At 36.5% G+C, this 11,802-nt stretch overlaps 1 protein-coding gene across 1 annotated transcript; it reads left to right on the forward strand.

The window, feature by feature from the left end:
* The first annotated feature begins 5,621 nt into the window (after positions 1–5,621).
* Cpr62Ba (Cuticular protein 62Ba) lies at positions 5,622–6,153 on the forward strand. The gene is made up of 2 exons (XM_073982264.1): positions 5,622–5,687; positions 5,875–6,153. The coding sequence occupies exons 1-2, from the start codon at positions 5,622–5,624 to the stop codon at positions 6,151–6,153; spliced, it is 345 nt and encodes a 114-aa protein (XP_073838365.1).
* Positions 6,154–11,802: the final 5,649 nt, after the last annotated feature.

Raw genomic sequence — 11,802 nt, forward strand, 5'->3', positions numbered from 1 at the left:
TGGGGTTTTCCAGGACACTTTGTGATTGTCTTTATGTGGAAAGACAGAGCCACCAATTTTGAGGTCGTTATTCTGGCAGGTTTCTATAAGAAAGTCGCCGTTTTGATTGCATTGTCCAAGTCCGTGCTTTCCCATTACTTGTTCATATCCTGAGTTATCGTTTCCGATTTTAGCATTGAAGTCGCCCATCATCAATACTATGTCCCGACAATGAAGATCACTTAGAACTCTATTTAGTAAGCTATAGAAATCTTATTTTTCTGTCCTTTCAGCGTCTTCTGTGGGAGCATAACATTGCACAACCGTCATATTGATCTTTCCACTTTTTAAGCGCGCTGTAATAATACGCTCTGTAACTGATTTCCAAGATATTAGCGCGTTTTTCATTCTTTTGCTTAAGAAGATTCCCACCCCTCGTATATGGGGATCATCACTTTGTGGCATTCCAGAGAATATTAAAATGTTACCCTTTTGACGACAGAATTCACCGCTGCAGTTCCAACGAACTTCACTTAAACCAACGACGTCTAGTTTTAGCCGTTCGCATTCAGCTTCTAGTTGAGCATACTTCCCTGCTTGATATAACGTTCGTACATTCCATTGACCAAATCGAGTCCTTTTAACGCTGCCAGTTGTCTTTACCATGTGATCATTCTTTTTGTTTTGTTTCCTTTTATTTGTGAATTCTCGAATCATTTATTATTTTAGAAGGTATAAGTGATTAGCCCATATCTTCCAATTTCGGTGGTAGGTCTGCTACCTTGGACGTTAATATTTAGTAATAACAAGGGCATCCGAACACACCCTCTTTCTTTCGCTGTACAGAAGCCGTACATGTGGATACCACAGCGCCTTATGTCGTTAAAACGCAACGATACCAGCTATCTCAACCTCTGGTTGCCAATTGTACTAAGGGACCAGCTGCCGCCCCTTAGACTAGAATTTGTTCACCATCGGGTATTTTATTTACCCGATGTCGGCTATAGAAATATATGGTGAACGTCCCCAATTCGCCAATGGGAGGGTCCCGATGGAGGTTCTATCTTCCCCGCACGGGAACCTAAGATAGATGATCAAGATCATATACCGCTGACAGAGAGCAAGATTGAAACGCTAGCCATTAGACCATATGCTACGCTGATCATTGAATAAAGTTTTGACGACTCCTCCTTCTTCTCTATTGATCTTTTGACCAAAATGACTTCTCAGAAGGAGGTAAATTCTGTCATTATGTAGAAAAGATACATACAAACGAGCCAGGGTTTTTGCTTCTCTGGATCTTCATGTTCTCATAAAGGTCTTCGAGTTTTTAGGTAATTGTGTAGGATAAGCGGTGGAACCGCAAGGACTAGCAATGTTGATGACTAGAGGATCAGAAATGTTTTGGTGTTCGCATGTAAAATATTCGCAGATGATTTCGATCTTGAGGATTCTACGTTTGGATGTAGACTATTTGAACATGATTGGGAACTATATGATTCGTGGTTGGGGTTTGTACATAATAGGGAACTTGATGGTTCTATGTTGGGATGTAGGTGATTTGAAGTTCATGAGAAACCCGATAAATCGTTGTTCGGTTTTCTAGTAGTTGTGCGGGTTTTTCTGTAGATGTGCGGGTACGAAGTACTAGTGTTAGTTATGGTTATTCGAGAACTTTGGGAGTCGGTGAACGTATTGCGGTTGTTGGTACAACACCCGAAGGTGAAGTGGAATATATTACAAGCCACCACAACTAAATCGATATCTTCCAAAAATATTTCCAACACTCGTTACCTTTCTGTGTGAGTTGGCGGACCGAGAATATCCTTCCGAAATACTTGTGTAACCAACGACACAGGGTGAACGAAAATTATTTTATTGTAAGCCATGCGCCACATTGATGTAGTAGCAACGAAGTCATAAATACTGGTGTCCCTAAGGGTGTGATGTGTTAGGGAGTTGCTGTAACAACATATGATATGATTGTATGTTCGTTTTTCTGCTCTGGCCCTATCTCCAGTTCTAGGAATGTGGCTGCTTCGATTGGTTGTAACCATAAAGCTACTGGAGTTAGTTGATTAGGTTTGGTAGGCAGTTGGAAAGGTTCACTGTGTCTTGCGGGCCTTCACCGCATGCTAGGCAGATTTTTTTGCACGGTATTATCATCAAATTCTCTATGGGAATTTGGACGGCTGCACCACCCTGAACGTATTTGAGCCAAAACTACTCCGACTTGTCGTGGAAGCTGATGTTCTTCAGCTGTCGTAAATGGATAAGGTATTCCGAGTGCCGCATTCACATGATAGTTGTTTATGGTATATGCGACAGCATCAGTGTAAATGCTTTCAAAACCAGCTTGACAAGCTTGCTCTTGATCATGAAGATTCCTCCTATCATGATAACATCCGTTGCTGTTCTTGAAGAATCTCCGACTCCATGAGAAGGAACTCTGTCGCAGGGTGGAATTCGGGACGGGTTTAAATACTGTTCCATGGCATTTCACTTATGTTCGCGGACCCATAGACAGCATAGCTTACCACAGACCGACCTATAGCGTTATATGTGGTCAACAATGTTTCTTTGTTTGTCGGCTAGGGAATTGAGGACTTTGTTCCTACATCTCAGCTTCTTGCAGATAGCTGTGACATGCGCGGACAAAGTAAACATACTGTCGACTGTTTTCTCTAGGACTTTGGAGCAGTTAGTTATAGGAATTCTGCTACCATCGACTAAGATATTCAACTCTGTGCTGCGTAGTTCAAACTGGCCGTAGACTTAGTAGCCGATATTAGCATAATCCTCCTTGGTATGGTCGATCAAATAGGAGTTCAGTACATCACAAATGTCATACAAATTCGTAACAATATCAATGCTGTCTCGAGAGGATAAATATATTATAAAGAGTTTCGAAAATGTTTGTACCTGGATACTACGTACGACTAGCGGTCACATACGTACATATATAACACTATGCAACACTGAAAATGCAAACAACTTCTGGTATGCATTTTTTGAAAGCACATATTGAGACTACAAACACCTTAGTAGGGTTTTGTCATGTCGGATCCAGTTCGGATTTACGGCCACTCAGAAACTATTAGGAATTTGTCTTTGCTGTCTTTGGCAATATTGTAGTCCTAAACTAGAAAAAAACATTTTTTGAACAGACCACTTAAATAAAACTTTTCATAATTGCTGAAATTCTGGTCAGTATCATCTAAACTATTGGGATTTGAACTAAATAACCCTTTGCAAAAATCTTCCAAATAAAGTTCTCAGCAATTCTTCAGAACATTCTGAAACTCTAAAATGCCTACTTGTGTTGTTTCAGTGGTATTTTGCATCATATCTTTTACAACACGTATTTGAAACACAGTTCACACCAACAGTTTATTCTTGCATTTCGGATTTCATATTATTGACATATTTATTAAATTGTGGTTAAAAAATATATTGAAAATAACGTGATAGAGGCATTTTACAACAATGACATGTTCTAAAGAGTTGTGTAATACATTCCAATAATAAATTATTTTTCCAAAAGAAAATATTAAGAAAAAGTAACGGTTTTGGAGGTATGGAAATTATGAAAATTTTCGATATTTTATAAAATTTGACGCAATAAATGTGTGTTTTCGAGTTCATCATGTCTACAAATATTTTATTCCTGCCATTATTAACAAATTTGCTTCAGAGGTAGGATGAAGATTCACATAGCTTTCAGAGATATCGCCCAAAATTGATTTAAAAAGTCAATATTTAACCATGTTTAGATGGGGCCATAAAATCCAAGCTGGATCTGACACAACAAACCCCAACTAAGGTTTTTGTCGTTTGGTTCTGTACTTTAAAAAATCCTCAGCTCAAAATCTTTGCACAATATTACCTTAAAAATGTTGAACAGTGTAATTGATTATCGATAGTATAAAATTTGAGCGGAAGTAGTCTGCTCGATGTCCTCAAACAGCTTGGAGTGCTTGATAGTATCAAAGGCTTTTGATAAGTTGATCGCCACCACCAATGTCCTATCTCATGGCTTGTTCTGGTTGAGTCCTCGGCTAATATGTGTGGAGATGGCGTGCAACGATGTTGTAGTATTGTGATGCTTACTGAACCCACGCTGATGATGAAGAATCTTTGCTACGGGCACCAAAAGACAAATCGGCCTGTACGATTCAACTTTTCTGGCATCTTGCCTGGATTCAGTAGCGGTACGACCCTGACCATTTCTCATTTCTCATTACTCAACCCCCGGCTTATCCAGCTTTTTCAGTATTACCATGGAGATACCGTCAGAGCCTAACAATTTGGATGATTTAGCCTCCCTGATGGCATTTCCAACATCATCTATTGGAAATTGTGGTTATTACTCCGAGGCAAGAAGAGATTTTATGCGACGCAATACTTTTCTCTTCGAACTGTAACTCTTAGGTGCTCTACAAATTGTTCATTAAAATAACTTGCCCAACTCTTCGGATAAGTCAGCGAAACGTCGCCAAAATAACTGACATCTTCCTTCTTTCCAGGGTTCAAGAGTGTCTTAACCGTTACCCAAAATACAATAATTCCGACTGAAAATTATCTTAGAATTTTGGATTGCAGCACGGAACGCTTGGCCGCACCTACAGGCGGACTTTGCTTCCGATTGAATGAAGTGGTCAATACCTTGGCTTAGATAGGATTGGCACCACTTTCCAACTACCTAGACAGTACTTTCTTTGTAAAGAGTCATGACTATTCAAGTACAGTTCGCAGTTGTTGGTTTCTAAAAAGTTTATGTTTTTTATTCTTATTTCTTAAATAAAATGCTCTAAGAAATCACTATCAGATCCCAAATCTGTAATTTAAAGTGTGAAAAATAAATAGTATTGCCCTCTCCATATTGTTTTTTGCCCCAACAATTGTTATTATTTATATTATTTAAAGTCGTAAGGAAACACTTTAAGCGAAGCCAAAACAATTGGTAAATTGCGATTATTTACACGAATCGTAACACGAATGCCCACAGAAAATAGGGTCAATCGCAATTGAACCACAAATCATAGAAGTGGCAAATATTTTATAGATGTTCGTCGCAGATTATCGCATTAACAGAAGTAAGAGTAGAGAGAGGAAACTATACGCCTCTTGTTTTAACCCGCCAGCAATGGACAGTAGCTGTCATAGCCAAATATGATTTGATGCAACCAGCGAACAATAATAACAACAACAGTAGTTGAATGCAACAAATTGATTAAATGCAAGACAAAAGATTTAACAAAACGGAGCACAACGCCCATGGCAGACTGCTGCTGTTGTTGCTGAGCATTTTGAGTGGCAGCAAGTGTGAAAAATTTTAATAATTTGCAAAACGTTTTATGGCCAAAACGCTATAACGTGACTTAGATATACGTTTCTTTGGGGCGATATTTTGCTAAACTTTGTTATGAGTTTCTTGAGTTATTATATAAGCCACCATTAGGCGATTTCAATACTGAGAAAAAGGGACAGTATTGGCTACTCTTTTCCTTGGGGAGATTTTTTTTTCATTTCTATTTATGGCGTTTTTTTATTTTTTTTTTCAGCTTGAATTAACAATGAAAGTAACAATGAAAATATTGACAAGCTTAGCTTTTGTACTGCTTGTAATGGGAAGGAACGGCATGTGTTTGGCTCCTTATTACATGGAATATTATGCAAATTATCATGACTTCCACAATGACGATAAGGTAAGTTTACTGGCCATATTGTTTCTGTGTTGCAGGAAGTTGTTAATCTGAAAGAAGAAAGGTAGCGAAAACAGTTAATGAAGGGAATGTATTATTTATGGTAGTAAATTGACTAAAAGTCCTTTTTGTAAAGGGGATATAAATTACAATTTCCAAGTCATTCAATATTATTTTGTGTTTCTTTCAGCTAAACTACAAATATCATTACTACATTGATCACGCTCCCTCCAAGGTCCACATGATGCACATGGAAGAAAGACATGGGGACAAAGTAACTGGGCAATATGGTCTACTTGAGCCCAATGGCATGGTGCGCAGTGTTCACTATCAGGTTGTGGGTGATAACGGGTTTGAAAGTGTTGTACAAACGAGAACGCCACACAGCTCCAGCCACATACGATTGATGAGTCACAAGCAGCCTTTAGAACCGATACTGCTTCAACAACCGGTAGCATCTGTCATTTAAAACTCTTCTCTTATATTTATAATTTAATGAGTTTATTTCATATTTTTTATTTTTATATAAAAGTATTTGATATACAAACCAATAAAATTTCATGTCAGTTCTCATTAATTTTTATTATTTACATTTTTAAGGGATAGTCGTTTGATTGAGAACATCAAAAGTCATTACGCTTCAGTTCATTTAGCTCTCAAAAAAATAATAATCCGGAATGCTTTATCATCTCTGTTATGACAAATAATTGTACATATATCCAAATAATTAACGACAGCTCACATATTAAATTTGAAGGCTATTCGATCAAAATTGAACGAGTTGTAGAAAGTCGGAAAATATATATATGGGGCTATATCCAAATCTGAACCGAAATATCTCAGAAGCTTGCAGGATGGGCAGAATGTTTTTACACATTTCGCTTTGGAAGAAATGTCCAATTAACGCATATCAAGAGCCAAGGTGGTAATAGGTGGCAATCAAAAGATACACTCTACGAAATATAAATAATTTATATAGTTTTTTATCAAATTTAAATTTGCCCATGTCCTGTTGATGTCAACATATTGTACTAAAATTTTATATTTATAGCCCACCACCAAGTCCCCATGCAAACTTTTAATATTATCAACAAAAGTTTCAGAAATAATTATTTTAGTGGTTGGAATTTCACTAATGCATGACTTTTCAAAATAGCTCTGCGTCTACGATAAACTGATGTAACATTTTAAGTGTGTCTGATATTTTCTTCTAGTCGCGTTCCGCCAACAGAATTTTCAAAAATAGCTTTTATAGGATTATAGTAATTCTGAGTTATTCAGACACTTCAGTCAGACATATTCAAGAGATTTCAAAAGAACCGTCGCACAATGGTTCAGGAATCGATTTTCCTGGCCAAAAATCAAAATTTTGTTTTGTCAAATATATTTAATTTCTATATGGGATTCGATAGTAAACATATTGAAACTAAGGAAACCAAAAAATTAGGCCCAAATATTGGAAGGTGTGGGCTAGAGTGTCCAAAACCGAAACCGGTTACCCGGTTTTGAGTTACAAAACCGAAACCGGTTTTCGCCAAAAAGGTCATTTTCGGTTAACCGAAAAAACCGGTTAATTGTGTCACCTACAAACTGACAATTGCCGCAAGTAAACTCGCCTAATGTAAATTGGGACTTAACTAACACAAGGTACGGGCAAAGTTGTAAATATCAGATACCTTTAAATTGGAAAAATATTTTGTGTAAAATGTATAGTTGTGTCAATCTAGTTCAGTTGAACGATCTATGAAAATGCGTATACGTAATATCACAAGGTAGTTTGAATAACGTTACTCATACGTTTTTGAACTAGTACAGTAAACTGAGAACTTGTCGAATTAAAGTTTGTAAAGGGTAACGATAACAAAATACATGTTTGATTCCGGCACGATAATTTGAGGTTCTCAACACATGAGGGAGAATCCAGACTTAATAAAATTCTAACTTAATTCTGTTGGTATACAATTTTATATATGTAAGGGTTTTTACAATTTTAGAGCACAACTTCAGTCTTAATTTTACTGTCCCCACTTCGAGGTTTAATGTCAAATAAAAGGGATATTATGAGATAATTATATAATGACGAAGTTGTTTTACTTAATTTACCCGTTTCCGCGCATTTTTAATCAAATATTTATCAATTATGAGCAATTTTGTACCTATTTTACAAAACAGGTTTAAACCGGTTAACCGGTTTTGAAAATTTTTGAAAACCGAAAACCGGTTTTAGAAAAAATTGAAAATTTCGGTTAACCGAAAACCGTTTTGTTTGGAAAACCCGGTTTTTAGGACACCCAAAAACACTCATATTTTGATGAAAAATTGTTAAAAAACTCAAAAGTTTAACTTTGACCTTGAATTTCTCTGCACCTACCAGACCGAACTTGACCGATTATAATTCGTCTGAAAGCTGATTGTGTTATCTGTCTAACAAAAAAAGAATTCTGAATATATCTCTATCCGTTCAAAAGTTACAGAATTTTGACCAGGAAAAAACGATTCTGAACCACTGTGCGTCGTCGACTTCTCCAAATCAAGAACATGTGAGGTGCTTCAGAAATATGCGACCCAAACAAAAAACAGAACAACTGCCGGAGTTCATAGAAAAAAGACTACCAATGTTTCTTACAAATTTTATTAGACATTACTACAGAACTTCGGAAAAAAAGATCCTGCAACTTGGCCGCAGAAAATCAATCATCACAAGGGACAAAGGATGTTAAAGAACTTGAAAGTTTTGAACGACATATCAGAGTCAAACTCATGACAGATTGCAAACAATTCTTTAAAAAATACGATCAACAAAAACAAAACGTCTTCAATTAATCACATTATGTCAGTCCCTTGAACACATTTATAAAAAAACTAAAATGAAAAAGACATTTATTATACATGATTTTTTAATACATATGGAGATTTCTGAGTCAAATTGCAAAAAGTGGTTTTCGATTTCCTTTATTTTTTGCTGTAATGATGCAGTTCAGTATATTTTCAGATTTTTTTGACTAACGGTTTCAGAGAAATCACGAAAAAGTCGAATTCTGTAAAAAATATATGAATAGAAATACTCATAACTTCTTTAGTGTTGGTCCATTTTGAGAACATCTTTTTAATGTTTTGTTGTTAGCTGTTCAATAAAAAATAGAAAAAAATATTGCGCAGTGGACTTGGATGCAATTTTCGCGATTTAATATTTAAAATAAATGTTTATCAATGATTGTACTCTTCGATTTTCTAAGTGTTTTTATTGTTTTTCTTCGACCTTATTCTTTTTAAATAAATGAAAGATTATTCGAGCTTGAGGTCTGTTGTTGTTTATTTTTCTTTATTTATTTTCCAATATTTCGGAATTCCTTGAATTTAATCTTCAGGGAGTTTATTTTCTGTGTAAATAATATTAATACTAAAAAACTTAGAAACTAGTGTAGCATGTCTACCGTCGTCAAGAGTTCTTATTGCACACTCGATGTTCATGATTTTACGATTAATTACAAAAATAACAAGTCCTATTTGGTAGTAGGATTAGAATAACTCTCATTTTTTCTACATTGTTTAAAAATTTACAAGAAAGTTTTTCCTTTATACCAGTGTGAAAAATTAGTTATTTTACCTAGAAATAAAAAGTCGCATTCATTATTTGTTTTGTTTTTATACCCTCAGCATTTATGCTAACGAGGGAATATACACTTTCATACGGGCAAAATGAGCCTCATCGAAATAATGGGTTTAGACCCCAAGTATGTTTGGAGTTGATTTAGCCATGTCCGTCTGTCTGTCTGTCTGGCTGGAGCGCACGATAACTCTCGAACGTATCAACCGATTCGGTACAAAATTTAGTTTAGTTTAAGTTTGAAGATGGGTTATATCGGTCCACTCCTTCCGGTACTTCCCGCACAAAAGTTCGGAAATGTTCGGAAAATTTGTGCGCATGATAACTCTTGAAGGAAGTAACCGATTTGGTTCATACTTTGGTTCATACTATCGTGAAATTTCTACCAAACTTAGATGAGGTTCCAATCATTCGGTGCACTCCTTCGTGTACCTCCCACACAAAATTTCGGAAAAGTTCAGTTTAGGACCTGCTCTCGAATCGCATTGATTTTTGTTGCAGCAACTTGTATTCACCGTGGTGCAATGGTATGCACGCCCGCCTTGCACGCAGAAGGTCGGGGGTTCGATTCCTCGGCCAGGCAACATCAAACATTGTTCAACGGTGGCAAAATACCCCTCAGTAATGTTGGCTGAGTATTTCAGCCTTGAGAAACTTCTCCATAAGTTGTGTCTTAAGACACGCCGTTCGGACTCGGCGATAAACAGTAGGTCCCATATCATTGAGCTAAATATGAATCGGGGTGCACTCATTGATATGAGAGAAGTCTCCCTTGTCCCGTATGGGATGTTGTGGAACAATACGACGGTATAAGTTTTATCAGGGGCAAGTCCATACTTCCTGAGAAAATAGCCTGAAAAGTACAAAAAACCTATAACACCGTTGGAGCGCAAGATAACTCTCGAACGGATCTGCCGATTCGGGCAAAAATTTGGCCTTCGTAATATTTTGTCCAAACTTAGTTTAAGTTCGAAGATATGCCATATCAGACCACTCCTTTGGGTACCTCCCCCACAAACGTTTAAAAAGTACGAAAAATTGTGCGCACGATAACTCTTGACGATTTGGTCTATACTTGACACATCCCAATATATCAACCAGATAAAGATCAGGTTCAAATATAGACTATATTTGTACACTCCTTCGAGTGTATAAATTCACTTAAAGATCAGCTCTCGAATCACTTTGATTTTTTTTTTTGAAGCAACTTGCATTCGTTGCCTTTTTTTAGGGCAAGTCCATACTTTTTGAGAAAACTGCCCGAAAGTTGTAAAAAAAACCCTATCGCACCATATGTAGTGGATGGAGAGCTCGAACCGAATACTGCGTTCGTCCACACTTTGGATATTGGTGCTTATATGTCCAATGCGTCCGGTACCTCATAGACGTAGCAACCGATTAAGTCCAAACTTTGGATCTCTAAATATTGTCAAAACTTAGTTTATGTTTAAATGTTCAACAGTTTTGTGTGGTTCGAGGATCCTTTGGATATTTTTACATAAGATTTTCCTAGTGGCCCTGTTTACAGCGATATTATGTTTTTCGTAGGCTAGTGTGATAAAAAGCTCTATCTATCGATATCATACGCCCAAAATTTTGAAAACCCTCCTAAATACATACTTTTTTTTGGGGAAAAAGTATTTCAATCCACAAGGGCAGAGGGTATATCTCTGTCGGCAAAGCCGACTGATACTTTTTTACTTGTTTATTTAGGAATCTATCTTAAACATCTTAAAAACTTCTTCATTTTGCGATTTTAAGAATGGTTTAGCAATTAGTGTACCAACATTAGTGGGTACTACTGAATGAAGTTTTTTGTGCGCGCGTCAATGACAGCAATATTACCCACACCTTGTCCAGATGCTTAATGAAACCACTCATGGTGAATTGAATTGCACATTGAATGAATTGTTTGTGAATTTCAGTTTAAAGAATTTTTCCTAGAATGTTCAAATGTTCTAGAAGGTTGTTTACTGAGATCTTGGCTACATTATTGTAGTTGATTTTTTGAATTTTGAACGGTTTTGAATTCTGGTATCTATGGATCAAACCAGGGTTGATATCTAATAACCTAAAAACGAAAAAAAAATTAAGAGAAATTTGACCTTTACGATTTTGACCCTGAGTTTTTGAATTTTGTTCTTTAAGGCAAGAACTACATTAAAATTCTTAGCAGTTTAGAAGAAATGAGCCTACCAAATAACCCCTTCTGACATCAAGGCCTCAAACCTTTGGCGCCCATAACCGCGAACGTGTAAGTGAAGGGTAAAACGCCGAGACAGGTGTCTTCTTACTTTTTGTTCCTATATACATAACTCTGCAGTGTCAGAATATGGTTAATTTTTAAATTATTAAACGATAATTTGTTGTTGGTGAAAAAAGAGTACTTGGCACCAACTTCAAATTTCCTGAATGTTCACATTTTGAGAAATGTCCTAGCAAGAAATTCTTTGAGAAACTTTACCTCAATAACTTACCTTTACGTGATATTTAACAATAAAAATATAGAGC

This window comes from Musca autumnalis, unplaced genomic scaffold, assembly GCF_047663935.1.
Source record: "Musca autumnalis isolate F117 unplaced genomic scaffold, ASM4766393v1 scaffold_4, whole genome shotgun sequence".
Classification (NCBI taxonomy): domain Eukaryota; kingdom Metazoa; phylum Arthropoda; class Insecta; order Diptera; family Muscidae; genus Musca; species Musca autumnalis.